General features: G+C 37.7%; 1 protein-coding gene across 2 annotated transcripts in view; it reads left to right on the plus strand.

Annotated features, from left to right (window-relative positions):
* Window positions 1–17,920, plus strand: part of ACMSD (aminocarboxymuconate semialdehyde decarboxylase) — a gene marked incomplete at both ends in the record, with an annotated part of 45,898 nt that overhangs the window by 2,486 nt on the left and 25,492 nt on the right. The window contains 2 exons of one of the 2 annotated variants that reach the window (XM_081262202.1): window positions 6,782–6,826; window positions 17,365–17,461. In XM_081262202.1, the coding sequence (XP_081118328.1) occupies window positions 6,782–6,826; window positions 17,365–17,461 (142 nt within the window). Of the gene's footprint in view, window positions 1–6,781; window positions 6,827–17,364; window positions 17,462–17,920 lie in introns of those variants that run through there. The other variant, XM_081262203.1, reaches the window with a different exon arrangement.

A 17,920-nucleotide genomic window follows, 5' to 3' on the forward strand; every position in this document is an offset into this window, starting at 1 on the left:
AGCCTTCTTGGGAAAAATGGTTGTCTTCTTACTAAACTAGGCCCCAATGAGACATTCCCTCTGAACACTGGAAGCTGTTCCTAAATAAGCCACATGTATAAAGGCCTTCTTCCCCAGCTAGAAGACTCACAGGGGCCTAGAATGGTGCCTCCTCTTTGCAGAGTAGAGAAAGTTTTCTATCTGTACTCTGGGCCACAAGCTCACTTCCCATAATCTGCCTCCTACTCCCAAACCTGTTCCATTTAAGCAAGACCTGAGCACCTAGGTCTGACAATTTCTAGGTATCCTGCCTTATGCAATGCCCTAAAAGCCTTGTTTAAAGTACTTTAAGCAATGGGATGAAGACCACGTGGTACATAGATTGTGCCCTAAAAATTTCCCAAGCAGTTGTCCTGCTGACTCTTGACACTTGCCTCCCCTTCTATTCTCAGTGTTTTCTTGAAACAGGGAGAGGTGTTTTGCCCAATATGCAGGCTTCCTCTTATCCATCAGTCTCACATGCTCAAACACATAGATGACATGCTTCATCAAAATAACAATAACAATAATAATGGTCATAACACTTTGTGTTTCCAGGGACAGAGACCAGAGATGAATATTCAATTCATATAAAACCTTGTAACATGTATATAACATTTATGTTAAAAGGGTTAATGCCCTTTTTATATTGTTCTTAATTTTCATTTATTATATATGACAATAGAATGCATTACAATTCACATTACACATATAGAGCACAATTTTTAATATCTCTGGTTGTACACAAAGTAGAATCACATCTTTCATATCTTCATACACATACTTAGGGTAATGTTGACCATCGCATTCCACCGTCTTTCCTTCACCCATGCCCCCTCCTTTCCCCTCTCTCCCCTTTTCCCCTTTGCCATATCTAGAGTTCATTTAATTCTCCCACCGCCACCCCCACCACAGCATATTATAAATCAGCACCCTTAATCAGAGAAATCATTTGGCATTTTGTTTGGGGGGATTGGCTAATTTATCTTAGCATTATATTCTCCAACTCCATCCATTTACCTGCAAATGGCATGATTTTACTCTCTTTTAATGCTGAATAATATTCCATTGTGTATATATACCACATTTTCTTTGTTCATTCATCTACTGAAGGGCATCTAGGTTGGTTCCACAGTTCAGCTATTGAGTTGTGCTGCTATAAACATTCATGTGGCTGTGTCCCGGTAGTAGTCTGTTTTTATGTCCTTTGGGTACAGATGAAGGAGTGGGATAGCTGGATCAAAAGGTAGTTCCGTTCCCAGTTTACCAAGGATTCTCCATATTGCTTTCTATATTGGCTGCACCAATCTAAAGTACCACCAGCAGTGTATGAGTGTGCCTTTTGCCCCACGTCCTCGTCAACACTTATTGTTGTTTGTATTCTTAATAGCTGCCATTCTGACTGGAGTGAGATGAAATCTTAGAGTAGTTTTGATTTGCATTTCTCTAATTGCTAGGGATGTTAAACATTTTTTCATGTATTTATTGATTTGATTGTATATCTTCTTCTGAGAATTGTCTGTTCGGTTCCTTAGCCCATTTATTTATTGGATTATTTGTTTTTTTGGTGTTACGATTTTTGTGTTCTTTATATATTCTAGAGATTAGTGCTCTATCTGACATGTGTGTGGTAAGAATTTGTCCCCAATTAGCAGGCTCTCTATTCACCTCACTGATTGTTTCTTTTGCTGAGAACCAGCTTTTTAGTTTGAATCCATCCCACTTATTGATTCTTGATATTAATTCTTGTGTTATAGGCGTGTTATTAAGGAAGTTGGGGCCTAATCCGACATGATGGAGATTTGGGCCTACTTTTTCTTCTAATAGACGCAGTGTCTCTGGTTTAATTCCTAGGTCCTTGATCCACTTTGAGTTGAGTTTTATGCATGGTGAGAGATAGAGGTTTGATTTGTTTTGTTGCATATGGATGTCCATGTCATTAACCCTTTTTGATAGAGATGAAGGACTTGATATTCAGAAATGAACCCAGAGCTGCATGGGAACACAGTAGTTCTTCCAGAGCATCACCATTCCATCCAACTTGAAAAAGCTGAAAAGGGAGCATATTACTATTTTAAGGGATGTCCACTCTTCCCTATGTTCCCCCACTTCTCCCCTTGACAACCAGCCTGCCCCCGCAACTCGTCACTTTCACATAAACCAACTGAGGGCAGCTTTGTCACAGGGTCATTGGAACCTGGCTTCCATCCCCAGGTCAAGCAATTAAATCTGTTATGTGTTAGAGGTTTAAAGCTAGTGATGAAACTACTAGCCCCAAACAACCACATTGACCAACCAAGGTCAGTGAAATAAAGAGAGACACATCTAAATGGGACTAGGATTTTTCTCCCTGACCCCTCGTTTTAAGTCTATATGATCAGAGAAGAATGTGTAGTAATGAGATATTAACTATAGCAGAGTTTCATCTTCAAATTGTTTTTTAGTGGGGAAAATATTATTTTAAAAATCAATCTCTGATCTTTTCTCACTAAGTTTTCAATTAAAAAAATGAAAAGAAAAAGCCAAAACTATTTTTATTTGAGATGATGAAGTCCCTTTAGAAAAAGTAATGTCTCCTTTCAAACCTACCTCCCCTTTTTAAATATTAATAGACACACCTCCACAACTTTGACCTCATGGAATGAAGAAGCTAAAAAGCGAATAAACACACTCATGCTGATGATTAACTAATGGTTACAAAGAACCAGGATTTAAGATATCTTTCATTTTCACTTGCTAACAATGATTTTAGTCAGAGTTACAAGTCAGGATCCTTTTTTAAAATTTGAGGTGGGAAGTCAACAGATTCAGGGGGAACTTAATTAAATGGTTTCTGATGAATCAGGACCCACATTTTCTGCTGTCACAAAAGGAGGATCCTGATCCAAGAAGCCATAGTGAAAGATGTTTCAGGTTGATCTACAATGAGATTATTCATACCAACAATGATTATGGTAAGGTTTTGGCCTTTTCTTCAGCTGGGATTTGTTCACCCCCTACTCTATGTGCAATAGTAGGACTTGCAAAGATTTTTCTAATTTTAAATGGGGTAAAAAAAAATCTGGCCTTTAATTTAAAAGCATATATGTGTATCTCCTTTCATTGGCAATGATTTAACTACACTTGTTCAAGGTAAAATTTTCAGAGACAAAAATCCCAGGCATAACTTGACTTTTAAACAACTGCTCTCAGGAAATAGGTAACTGACTACCCAGGAGGTTCATTATTCACCATGTGAAGATGTGAGGTCTTAAGAACATTGAAAATGTCATTCAGGAGCCAGGCTCAGTGGTACACAACTATAATCCCAGCTACTCAGGAGACTGAGGCAAGAGGACTGCTTGAGCCCAAGAGTCTCAGCAATACAGTGAGACCCTGTCTCAAAAAAAAAGTCATTCAGTCCATCCACTCTGATGTGTGTGTGTGTGTGTGTGTGTGTGTGTGTGTGTGTGTCCTGCACATAAAACTAAATTCCCTTAGTTTTTTAAAACTTGCTTTTTCATTTGTCATGCTATAAATACCTATGGGACACTGGTCAGTGTCAATCAAACCCTTTCAGATTGTAAATGTCTCCTGGTATATGCTCTGACTAAACCACTTCCAGAGTCATACTTGAGACCCCAAATTTGACACAATCCAGAATGAGAGATGGAAGACTGTGTGGAGCCCAGATCTTGGGCAGAATAGAGTTACCCTAAATAGGTTATTGGTTGGTAGAATAACTTCAATACTTTAAGCTTTTTAGGAAAATGAGGGAGAAACACAGAGTGACAAAGTCTCCTTCTTTCATAACCTTCCTTAGTGTCTGACCTCAGTGTATTCTACCTAAGGCTGTCATCATAACTGCCATCCCCATCAGCATTACCAACTGCCACACATCACCTCCTCCTCTACTACCACTCCTGCTGCCATTATTGTTGCTATGACCACCACCATCACCACACTGGCACCACCACTGCCACCATACTGATGACCAGAGCCACTACCATTACCATCTCACTCCCTCTACCCCTGCCATTGCAACCACTGCCAACTCTAGCAACACTATTAGCAACCACCACTTCCCCTCCACCACCTCCATGATCACCACCCATATAATTAGCTTTGATAAAGGCCAAACCTGATGTCAATAGATTTATATGCATTATCTCAGTTAATTCCCATAACACCCTATATCTCAGCTATGCTTGTTAGTCTCCATTTTACATGCAAGGAAACAGAAACTTGGAGATGTTATATTACTTCAACAAAGTCAAGTACCTTGGACATGATTTTTTGGATGTGGCCAGATTCATCCCTCTGCTCTGCCTCCCTGTTCTTCTCCAAATGCAATACACCTCTAACCTGGTCACATATGGATTCAGGTTCTCTAGAGAATTAAGAATCAGTAACAGTGAGGGAAGAATAAAGGAAGTAAAGAGAGAGAGAGGAAATAAGGAAATACAACCTTTTCTTCTACACCGAAGATAAAATTTCAATGACAAATGTTCAGTTCAAGAGCACATTGTTAGTCTCAAATTTACTCTAAAGTGTAACTGATAGAAGTCATATTCTACTCCCTCCTCCAGCATATGTCTCTTGGCAGCTTTTTCCAAGGGAAGAGAAGGGTATAAAGGTATCGAATGCACAAAGAGAGGAAAGTAAGGGGTTGGGGGCATAGGCAGAGGAGCAAACTGGTGCAGTTTCCCTTGCATGTTCAACCTGATAAACAGCAGGTCACTAGGGAGGAGGCATACAGATCTCCAAAGATAACATGATTATTTGGAACTAACCTCAAGAACAGAAGCCTGTTGAGGTAGATCCTTGTCATAGATGAACACCTCTATGCTATACTGTGGTCCAGACCCAGACCTTCCCAGTCAAACTGGAGGTTAGAAGGAAGCTAGGAAGAGGGATCCATCAAGACCTCACTCTCTTCAGGTAACATTCCAGTGCCATGACATGAGAGCTAACCACTGTTACCTGACCTTACCCAACTACAAGAGAAAACTGGAAATGAAATTCAGCTTGCTTTATTCATCTACTTATTATTTCTGATAGTCTAAGGAGCTGGTGATGAGCTCTTTCATCTAGCTGTCTCTGCTTCTACACATTCCCTACTTATATCATGCATTATGAGTCATTCTTTGGAGCATAGAAATCCTGAATAAGAAGTTTCTCTCCAATCTGATACCAGTCTACCTTTCCAACCTCGCTCCCCCAATACCACCTGACCCAAGGTGTGGATCAGCATCCTCCTCCAGCCTCCCAGAGAACATGGGCAGCACTATCACAGTGCATCTCATACACTTGTACAGCTCTTCCATCACTTTTCCACTTGACCCTACCCTCTCAACACTCTGCTCCACATAGACAGAAATTGTCCTCCACTTTTATTTTCTTTGCCCCAGTAAGACTGGTCATGAGATTCCATGAGAGCTTGAACAATGAATGAGTGAACAAATAAAATATTATATGAGTCATATATACCTACATCCTTAGGAATTCAATAAATATTGAATAAGTGATACATTATTAGGCTTTCAATTTTTTAAATTTATGACTCCCAGGAAGAGCTATATTTTGTATATTATAAATCATGCAAACATTTACATATGTAACAGGAAATTTTTATGAAACTAATACTACATGGGAGATATTATTCTATTCTTTTTCATTCTATTCCATTTCTTTACTATCTTATCTTGTGTTTTTAAAGAAGCACACTTTGAATCAAGGATTCAAAGGCAAGTACTTTACTTTGGAGATGATCTCAGGAAAATACAAGTGGGGAAGTAAGATAGGAAAAGCCATGAAGCCAATAAAAGATTTGTTATCCATTATAGAATGTGTACCTTGCCTCAGAGTTATCCTGCCCAGGACTGGAGTACTAGTATATTCAATATTTTTACATTCAACTTTTCTCAGTCATTGGTTCAGAGCTGCTGGGCAGATGGCAAGGGTAGACTAATTTCCTGGTATTTCCTACCTGTTAGAAGGGGTGGATCAAAGAAGCTTTCAGGGGAAGAAGAGAGATTCTTAAAGAAGTATAGACACTAGCATTTGGAGGTGGGCTGTTGTACCCCAGAGTATTAAGGGGAAGGAATATGAGTGGGATGCCGTTAGTATCTGCAACACATACTATCTCATGATTTTAAAATGTCTAGGCCCCTAGTCACTGAATTGTTTTTATGATCTATTCATGGATTGCAACTCACAGTCTGAAAAGCAGTATATGTTCTAAAGAGTAGTCCTTATGGTCCATGTACTCCCAGTACTGGATTAAATGATCTGATAGTACATATCCAAATATTTTGTGTTAATCTTTGCTTTAAAACTTCAAGCTATATTAGGAAAAAAAGATAAAACCAATGAGATGTAGAATTTTCTTTCTGTATAAATATATTTAAAGGAAAATGTATATTGAAATATACTTTTTTTGGTACCAGGGATTGAACCCAGGGGCACTTAACCACTGAGTCACATCCCCAGTCCTTTTTGTATTTTATTTATAGACAAAGTCTCACTAGTTGTTTAGGGCCTTGCTAAATTGCTGAGGCTGGCTTTGAACTCAAGATTTTGAGCCGCTGGGATTATAGACGTGTACTACCTCACCCAGCTTGAAATATAAATATTGAATAGTGATACATGGGGATGGAGAGACAAATGGAAAGATAATGTCTAAAAGGATGGAGTTTACGCTCCTTTGCCCTGAGGATGTGTCCTTTATTGCAATCCTCTCTTCTTTGCTTTTCAAGCCTAATTGTACTTCTCTCCACTACAGAGATTCGGCTATGGAGGCTGGGTGCAGCTCCAACACCATGGCAAGGTAAGTTTTTCCCAAAGCATGAGTATGAGCAGGACCCAGGGATGTCCTGAGCATTAAGATACTTTATTGCAGGCTGGGGCTTCAGGGAACTCAGCTCTCCTGCCTTCACATTAGCTTGTAGTAGGGAAGGAAAGAGTACCACTATTTTTCAGAATTATTAGGAGAAATGGGGGTGACTTCAAATAGTGGTATTTAGGAAGATAAAATTGGAATTCGAGAACACATTGAGAAATGACTTCCCCGCCCCTCTCTCTTTTGGCCTAGAACCAATTTTGGCATTTATTGCTATGCCTCAAGGGTTATCACAGTATATTAAGGCTGACCAAATAAATGGAACAATTAAGTTTGAGCACAAGCTTGAGAAATTAAACATTGGAGACAAAAGGAAGAAGCCACTGTTATTAAGGGCTGAGATTGATACAAAAAAGGGAAGATACAGGGCAAAGCATTCTGCAAATAATGAGGCCTGAGAGTGATCTGGGAATCCAGACCTACACAGAGTTCAGGTCTGACCTCATTTTCAGATGCCCTCTATGAGTTCAAAGGAAACATTCTTGAGCTTCTAGCTAGAATATGGACATGACTAACATGCCCTGGTGCAGTCATGGTCTGGAAAGAGTATGCATAGGGTCAACCCAAAGCAATGTGGTAAGGATAAGACTGCCTTTGCTAAAGGGCACAGATTTGAACACCAAAGACTGGGAAAGGCCTCCTGGAGAAAGTGATACCCATCCTGACTCTTGAAGCAGGGGTACAGGCAGGGTTGCTCAATGAGTAAAGGAAACAATTTTCCATTAAAAAAAGAAGTCAGGGACCAAAGTCATGGAAATATTAAACTTGTAAGCCCAGAACTTAAGCACTAAGCTATAGCTGGCACAACCTGCTAGTCCCTGGACTAGCAGGTTCAGCATCACCTGGGAAGCCAGGAGAAATACAAATCAGGGGGCCACACCACCAACCTTCCAAATCAGGAACTTTGTGGGGGGATATGGGAAAGGGGCTGTCCATTTTAACAAGCCTCCTAGTGATTCTGCTGCACACTCAAGTTTGAGTACCCCTGGCTCATATATTCACTTAATAATTTTTATTGAAGCATGTTTTATGCCAGACCCATTCACCAAGGAAATAGGAATATGCTGATGAACAAGACAGAGATGGTTCCTACCCTCATGGTGCGAAAATTCTAAGGGGACATGAGAAATTTAGATAATGGAATAAAAAATGATGCTTAAATAAAGAGTGACAGGCTGGCTGGCTGGTCAGTGACCTGTTAAAGACTTGGAAGAGGGTTGGGGTTGTGGCTCAGTGGTAGAGCTCTTGCTTTGAATGTGTGAGGCACTGGGTTCAATTCTCAGCACCACATATAAATAAAACATAAAGGTCCATCAACAACTAAAATAAATAAATAAATAAAAAAAAGACTTGGAAGAAAGGAAAGCAAAACCTGAAAAATGTTCCTGGCTGAAGGAACACCAAAGGTCTTCAAGTGGGGAACAGTCAATGTGTTCAAGGAACGAAAAAGAAGGGCAATGTGGCTGGAATGCTGTGTGAGGAAGAGATGGTAGGAAATGGATCCATTATATAGGGACTTAAGGACTTAAGACTTAAATCTGGAATTCATTCTCAAAACAATGCAAATTCTTTGAAATTTCTTAATGACTTTAAATTCTTAATGACTTTAAAACTTTGCTCTATGGAGCATAGACAGAGGCAGGCAAAAGTTTGAGGAACAAAGTGGTGGGAAGGAGCTGGAGAAGGGCAGGTTGAAGCATCATCAGACGGGGCCTTGAAGGACTTAAGGGTTTAGGTCCTAAAATTGTTTAAGCCTTTGTACTTGACCCTGAAGGCAGTGGGAAATCATGAAAGAGTTTTCAACACTGCCACACTCTCCCATTCCCAATACTAGTTGCTAGCTGGAGAGCTGGTTCTCTCTGCTGGTCTTAAGTATCTCCAAGGGAAGGTATGATATGAGTAGAGCTGAGTACAAGGAAACCCTCACTGGAGGAACAGGCAGCCTGTAGATATGTTTTTCCTTACTCCATGTCCCAGGTTGCAGTTTGTCCTCAATATTAGATATGAATGACTTTAATTTCATTTTGTTTTAATGTCAAGAGATTTCATAAACTTAGCAGCAGATCTCCAAAAGAAAACAAGAAGGAAAATATCTTCCTGTCATATCTACTGACCTACTTACCTCTGGCAAAACTGAGTACAATGGTTGTCCAACAGAACCAAAGAGGAAACTCTTTTCTTTTCTCTCAGGGAAAAAGCAAAGCAAAACATAGCCAAATCTATATTTTTTTATAATAACAGAAGTGAGGGATGACAGTCACATGAAAATGTATACCATTATGTAAATTAACCAAGAGCAATGAGACAATCCAGTATTTAGGATTTTAAAACTCTTTTGATTCTGCTACATTCCTTTGGTGAACAAATATATTCTGCCCTCATGATTGATTTACCTTAGAGATTACTGTTCTCTGGAAGATCATTCCAAAACATTTCTCTGGTTTGCCCTATTTCTGTTTTTAACCTTTAGTTTTTATAGTGCTCCTAGAATAAAGTCGGGGGGGTAAAGCCTTGCTCAGAATTGTAAAATATAACTTGCCTTTTGGTTAAACATTTACAAAAAGACAAGTAACAAGTCAGTGATTCGTATGATAACCTTCCAGAAGCTACACAGGATGAAGGTGAAACTGTGGCAAGAACACCTGAAATTATTTTGAAGGCTATTACTCAGAAAGGTAAACATAAGGCCCATTTCAAATCTGTAGGTCAGTAACATCTTAAAAATCCACTGAGTGTTTCTCAGAAACCTGAGGCCACAAATATACATGTGCAAACACCCCACCCCCAACACATAAAAATATACATTATACTTAGCATTTTTAAACACATACTTCTGCCTGATTCCCCACTGTTGTGGACTAAATATTTGTGTCCCACCCCCCAAATTCACATGTTGAAGCCCTAACCCACAACAGATGGTATTTGGGTGAAAAGTAATTTGGTTAGATAAGGTCTTAAGGGCTGCCCTCATGATGAGATTAGTGACTTATAGGACATACCAGAGAACTTATATGGGACACAGCATGAAGATAGCCATCTACAAGCAGGAAGAGGGTCCACCAGGAACTGAGTCAATGAGCACCTTGATCTTGAACTCCACAGCCTCCAGAACTATGAGAAATAAATGTCATTTAAACCACTCAGTCTAGATATTTTGTTATAGCAGCCCAAGCTAAGATACCCATTCACAGGGTAACTACCCAGGATTTTCCTTTTCACCTACATGAATAAAGAATATACAGTCAGCAGCAATTTTGTGCTAAATGAGAAAAAGAAATAATAAATAGTAAGAGAGCTCAGAGAAGGTGGAGAGCCCAAGGCAGGGAGCAATTTTCAGGAAGATGAAGTATCATATAACTATAGTGCTAATGATCCAGTCTAGTGTTTGAAAACATGGGTTACAATACAACAATAAATCATAATACCAATGGAGTGAGTTAGGCAAGATTAAAAAAAGGAAAATAGATCATAAAACAAAATAGCAAAATGCGTTGCTCATGGTAAGAGTAAACATTGTTTCATGAAATTTTTGTCTCAATTTGTATCTGTATAAATAGATTTGGATGAGTACTCTGGGTCGCAATGAAAGATCTCTTAATGTGAGCTCACAGCCAACACTGACTGGAAGCTATTGATCTAGCCCAATGCTCTCATCTCATATATTTACTGTTAAAATTAATTTATTTTATAATGAGTATTTGTGTAAATTCTCCTTTTTTAAACTTGAGCATTTAGAGGTAAACCTACAATTCCTTTGGACCAATACTCTGCATTCTCAAAAGTAATCCTCATTAACAATTTGGTGGTTATCTTTCTAGATCTTTTCCTATGATTTTATTTACATATATGTGCACCTGTAGAAATGACATAGTATTTTTTAATATGTTTAGATTCTTTTAAAACCTATCTCAATCAGGTTCCAAACAGAAAACAGATGGGACAATTAAATTAGAATACTTTGAAAGTAGTTAAGAGACTATTTGTAAAGGTGTAGGCATGTGAGGAAATTACAGAGGTAGGCAGAGGTTAGTTCATGCAGGGTCTTACCAGCTGGGTGAATGAGTTTAGACTTTATCTTCAGGGCAATGGGAATCTATTCAAGATGGGATAGTGGCAAGCTGGGGATTTAAAATCTTACTCTGTTTTGTGAACACTGGTTAAAGGGGTCAAAAGAGGGAGCAGGAAGATCCAATTGAGCAGTTGTTCAAGCATAGATAATGTGAGCTTAGACCATGGCTGAGCAGTGGAAGTAGAGAAATGTGGACCACTGCAGGCTATATTTTCGAGACAGAATCAATGATATTGGGAAGTGGACTGGGTGGTGGCATATCAGGCAAAGAGAATTTAAATTGTGTCAATGCTGAGAAAAATAATGCAGGCATCAAAGATAGAAGTGACAATACCAGGAAGACAAGCAAATCACAGAGAGAGATGAACAGGTTGAACACATCAAGTTTGAGGTAGTTGCAGTGGGGCCTTTCTGTGAAGCTGTCCTACAGAATGGTAGTATCTGGGAGGTGAAATGATTAGAGATTGCTTACTGTTTGGGGTCTGGGTCATTCCTGCTAGCTCTACATCTCAAGCCCCACATAGTCTAGAGGGGTAGCCTGAATGGACTTTGGGGATAGGGGAGGAAAATGGAAACATGATGGTGAAATACTGAGTTTGAGGATGCAATTCTGATAACATTTGCAGTACCAGATATTGAAAGAGCATTATTTGTATTTATTTGTGAATAATAATAGGAGTTGAACTTAAGAATCAGTAGCTCCACAGGTTACACTCTCTAGGAATCAGACTTTGGGACTGAAATTAGCATGCCTTAAGTATATCAGGAAGTATATCAGGAAGTATATCAGGAAGTATATCAGGAAGTATAAACATCAGTAGAAGGGAAGAGAAGGAGAAAGGATCAACTAGAGGGCAACATTGAGCTGTTATGTAATCCCAATAGAGGCCTCAGCTGAACCTACTTGGAGCACTAAAGCTAACATTCAGAGTCGTTCCAAGTTGGCAGGGGGAGAGAGCAAAAGAGAGGGGCCTTTAAGGCTGGGTTATGGCTCAATGGTAGAGTGCTTGTCTGGCATGTGTGAGGCCCTGGGTTTGATCCTCACCATCACATAAATAAATAAATAAATAAATAAACGAATAAATAAAAGAAAGGTATTGTGTCCATCTACAACTAAAAAATATATAGTTTTTTTAAAGAGGGGGTGCTTTATACCTCCACAGAAATCAGTCATTGGAATTGAGCTGCCCTGGACATGGAGCAGGAACGTAAGAGTAGCAGTTCTCTTAAACCAAGGCAGTCCCCATGCGGGTCAGGAGTTGTCTGCTGCCAATACTCCCAGCATCTGGGAAAATTAAGTCCTTTTTTCTGAAGAGGTATGTGAGTGGCACAACATACCATCTGCCTTGAGAAGGACCTTAAATATTGCTTACCCTAAGCTCTTATTTTAAAGCGTTAGAACCTGATGTCCCAGAAGGATAAGTGGCTCACACATAGGATACAGGACTCCTGAAGACCATAGTATCCCACTTTGCATTATACCATGCTACTCTGGCTTTAAAAAAAATATTAGAAGTAATTTTTAAATGTTTATCTGGATAGTAATGGTGGCTTGGGAAAATTCTTTAAATAAACTTGGTTTCCTTTTGAGAGTTTAGAAAAAAATGAGATTGGATTCTGGTTATATTAATTAGAATGGCTTGTTTATTAGTTTAATTTAAGATCTTAATTGATATAGAGATCAGTGTTAAAAAAAAAAGACTTAACCACACCCTTCATTTCTTACCATGGATTCAGCATGGAAAGAGAAATTTAGAAATGTAGAAAAGGAAATTTAGTGAATCAGATCTTTCTACCGTGTAAATTTTTATCATGTAAAGAGGGCATCCTTTCTCTGAAAAATATCAAACTCTTCAGAAAATTATGGTAATTAACTTTTGCCTACTAGATAGATATCAATTGCCAAATATCAGCCTGACAGGGTGGAAAATGGCTTCATATACTTGGGTTCTTGTCTCAGCTCTATACCAACTAAGTATATAGCCTTGAACAAGTCACCGGACATGTATGGAATCATTAATAAAATCAAAAATTGAACTTTGTCTTATATCAATTCTTTGGCATCTCCCAGAGAAAACCAATTTCTTCCCTTGAAATTGAAAATAATGGTAAAATCTGGCTGTCATTTATTGAGCATGCTATCTGGCATAGTGCTAAATTCTTTACAAACATGTATTAATGAATCTTCTGTATCACTCATTGTTCTGACTTGCAGACAATAGAGCTAGTTTAGAAAAACAGTGCAGAGACTTCTTGGGAAAGCCAGAGATCAAGCTCAGAGACTGTTCTTACCTGAACAATGCCCACATCACACCTGATGAGCTGGTCCTGCAGAGAGTCACCAGTCCTAGTCAGACAGGACATTCACATTGTTGCTGCTGAGACTAGAGACCAGACGCTTTGCCCTTGCTGGATCAGTCACATGTGATACTTCAAACAACACCATTGCCTACAGATAGACTGCACATCCCTGCCACCTCACACTGCTCACTTTCAAACCAGTCCAAGACAGATGCTTCTGATCAGCAGCTACAAAAGGAAACTGGGAAACAAATTTTTGGATTCTACCTCAGAAAGGAAGAATCAGAAAATCAAATTTTTGGTTCATATTTTAGAGATAGTAAAAGTACAGCTGAAACTCAAAGTACCCATAGATTAACTAGTTATACTGCTCCTAAGTAATTTAATAAAATTTATACCTAGATTTTCTTGATTGCAAAGACACTTTTTGACACTCTGCTATATGGGTACTTTATGGTGATTAAGCTTTCCTCATAAGGATCAAGAGAACAATAAAATCTCTAATTTTCCAGATGAAAGTTTGTTTCCCAATTTTTTCTCTTTGACCATTACCCATCTCTACTCCCTTCTTTGCCAAATTCAGAGACATGTGTTCCTTCATCGCATTTGTGTAATCCATATCAGTCAGGACTCTTGGCTGCAAGCAAATGAAATCAACATGGTTAAGTTTAAGAAGAAAAGGAGTTTGTTGAAAGTATTTTAAGCCTGTCAAAAATTACAAAATATCTGGATAACCAAGCTCATAAAATGTGCAGAAACTAAGGAAAGTCACACAATTGAAGCCACAGCTAAGGCCACATCACAGGAACTGCTGCCCCCAACTGGACACTGGACACTGCCACTACTGCCAATGAACATGACCACTAGACAGAATAAATTCACTTGCCTGATTTTTATCTTTAGCAGAGGTATGGTTCAGATATTTTACCTCATTTCATAGACTGTCACTTCCTGTTGATTTTTTTTTCTACACATAAGTTTTTAGTACCTCTGGCTTTTTTCTTTTTGCTCAAGATTGCTTTGGCTGTTCAGAGTCTTCACGGTCCATATGAATTTCAGGATTTTCTACTTCTGTGAAAAATAATTTTGATAGGTATTTCATCGAATATGTAGGTTGCTTGAGTGGTACATACTGTATATTAACTTCTAAGCCATAACCATAGGATATCATTCTATCCATTTATGTCTTCTTTAGTTTCTTTCATCAGTTCTTAATAGTTTTCAGTATATAGCTCTTTTACCCCTTAAGTTAATTTTATTGCTAGGTATTCTGTCCTTTTAAATGCTATTATAAATAGGATTATTTCCTTGATTTAGTTTTTATATAGTCCATAATTATTGCATAAAAATGCTACTCTTCTTTGAGTTGGTTTTGTACCTTGAAATTTTACTGAAATAATTTTTAATTCTAGAATTTTTTAGTGGAATCTATATATATTATATATCATGATATCTACAAATAAATACAATTTAGCTTCCTCTTTTATGATATAGATACCTTTTATTTCTATTTCTAAATTGCTTTGCCTAAAGCCTCTAGTGCTATGTTGAATACAAGCAGAAAGAGTATCATCTTGTTTTATTCCTGATCTTAGAAGAAAAGCTTTCAGCTTTTCATTAGTAAATATGACTATAGCTATGGGATTGTCATACATGAACTTTATTATATTGAGGTACATACTTTCTATACCTAACTTTTTAGAGTTTTATCATGTAAAATGTTTACATTTGTCAAATGCTTTTTCTGCATCTATTGATATGGTCATGTGGTTTCCTAAAAAAAAAAAAATAGAACCACCATATGATCCAGCAATTTCACTTCTGGATATATATATATATATATATATATATATATATATATATATATATATATATATATATTATCTCCAAATGAAATGAAACCAGTATGTTGAAGAGATATTGCCATACGATTCATTCTTGTTTTATTTGTTTATTTTTGGTATTGGGCATTGAACTCAGGGGTTCTTAGCCACTGAGAAACATTCCCAGTCTTTTTATTTTTTTATTTTGAGACAGGGTCTTGCTAAGCTGCTTAGGGCCTTACTAAATTTCTAAGACTGGCCTTGAAGTTGAGGTCATCCTGCCTCCTGGGTTGCTGGGATTATAGGCCCATGCCACCATGCCCAGCTATTCATTCTTTAAGAGGAAAAAATAAAGAAAATCCCATCATTGGCAACAACCTGAATGAACATGGAGGTTGTTATGTTAAGTGAAATAATCCAGGCACAAAAAGATTAATATTGCATGATCTCACTTACACATGGATCTAAAAAAGTCAAACTCATAGATACAGATAGCAAAATGGTGGTTACTTGGGGGTGGGGGTGGGGGACAGGAAGGAACAGGAATCATCAAAAGATGCTAAATTTCAGTTATAATTCAGAAGACTCATTTTAGTTTATGGTATCTTCAGTTAATAATAATGTTATATACTTGAAAATTGCAAAGAGAATAGATTTTAAATGTTCTCATTACAAAAATTAAATATGGGGGCTGGGGATATGGCTCAAGCGGTAGCGCGCTCGCCTGGCATGCGTGCGACCCGGGTTCGATCCTCAGCACCACATACCAACAAAGATGTTGTGTCCACCGAGAACTAAAAAATAAATATTAAAAAATTCTCTCTCTCTCTCTCTCTCTCTCTCTCTCTCTCTCTCTCTCCCTCCCTCCTCTCACTCTTTCTAAAAAAAAAAAAAAAAAATTAAATATGTGAAGAAGTTGATAAATTAATTAATTTGATTTAATAATTTTATAATGTATACTTATATTACAACATCATATTATATGCCATAAATATATTAAATATTTATACACCCGGCTGGGGATGTGGCTTAAGCGGTAGCGCGCTCCCCTGGCATGGGTGCGGCCCGGGTTCAATCCTCAGCACCACATACAAACAAAGATGTTGTGTCTGCCAATAACTAAAATGTAAATAAAATATTTTTAAAAAATTTATCTACCAATTATATACATACATATATATGTGTGTATGTAGGTTTATATATATATGTGTGTGTGTGTATATATGTATATATATACATAATGTGTGTATATATATACAAATGTGTGTGTGTGTGTATACACACACACACACACACACACACACACACATAGGATAACCATAGGATATATACATATATAAACACACACATATAGAATATATATACATATATTTTATTATTTATAACTTTTTATTATTTTATTATTTATGATTTTTAGTGTATGTGTATGTGTGTGTGTGTGTGTGTGTATACATACACAATTTTTTGTACCAGTATTGAACTGAGGGGTGCTTAACCATTGAGCCACATTCCCAGCCCTTTTTATTTTTTATTTTGAGACAGGGTCTCACTAAGTTGCTTAGGTCCTCACTAATTTGCTGAGACTGGCTTTGAACTCGTAATCCTCCTGCCATAGCCTCCCAAGCAGCTGAAATTACAGGTGTATGCCACAATGCCTGGCTAAAATAGTATTTTAAAAGGTAGTATACACAAGCAGTCATGATGTGTAGTAGAAGTGAGCAGTTCAACATGAAATTTTGCACCTGTTTCTAGGTGGATTCATTTCACTGCTTCATACTTCTACAGGTGTTGACATCAGTATGACCTGTTGTGTTGAATAAACCACTTACTTTCACTATCCATACGTTGCTCTCAATAAAGCCAAAGTGTTGAACTAGATGGTCTATCTCAAAAGTCCTTTCCAATTCTGAAATGTTCTAAATTGAACATTTTCCAGATACTGGGCCATCCTCTTGGGTCTTGTAGTCAGTAGCTCAGATCAGCAAGGTAATCATCTCTACTCAGTCTTGCAGGCCAGAAAGGCCATAACCATGACCTTGCTCTCTCTGTGTCCCATCGCTGATACCCACAGAACACACCCCTTCAACTGCAGGCCAAAGAAAAGCATGAGGAAGAAAAACTGAATCTTATTAAATAAATAATTTCTACTTCTAATGAATTAAGTAAAAAATCTCTAAAAATGTTAGAAGAGAAACATATTCCAAAACCTAAAAAGGAAAGATTAATCCAAATGGGCTTAGGTCCCATTTACTGATGTGAATTTTCTGCCCCAGGGAGAAGCAAAGATGATGAAAGATGGGAAAGTCTTCAGAGTGGTCCAAGAGAACTGTTGGGATCCAGAAGTTCGTATTAGAGAAATGGATCAAAAAGGTACTTAAAATAAGAAATGCTACCAATGTATGTGTCTGATATAAAAACGTCTGCCTTTAAACTTTGTTAACTGGCATGACCTACCCAGGAACAACTTCTGATCTTTTTCTTTGCCAGGACATGCTGTTCCAGCTTCTGTGGGGAAGAGAGAGGCTTCCACTATAATGCTTTTAAAGTATGGATTTAAAATGCTTTGCAATTAGTTGCATTCTGTTTAAAGTGGAATACTGTATCATCAAAAAGATAATAGTAGCATTTTATTATTTATAACTTTTAGCTCAAATTATTGTAGAATCAATTAAAATTAGAAATGACAGATTAAGGATGTCAATTGTCTGCTTAGTCAAACTTGGGATCCAATTTCTTTTTTTTTTCTTTTTTTTTTAACAGATACAACATTTTTTTATACCTTTATTTTATTTATTCACTTTTATGTGGTGCTGTGGATCAAATCCAATA

The sequence above is a fragment of the Spermophilus citellus genome, assembly GCF_964194105.1.
Source record: "Spermophilus citellus genome assembly, chromosome: 11".
NCBI lineage: Eukaryota > Metazoa > Chordata > Mammalia > Rodentia > Sciuridae > Spermophilus > Spermophilus citellus.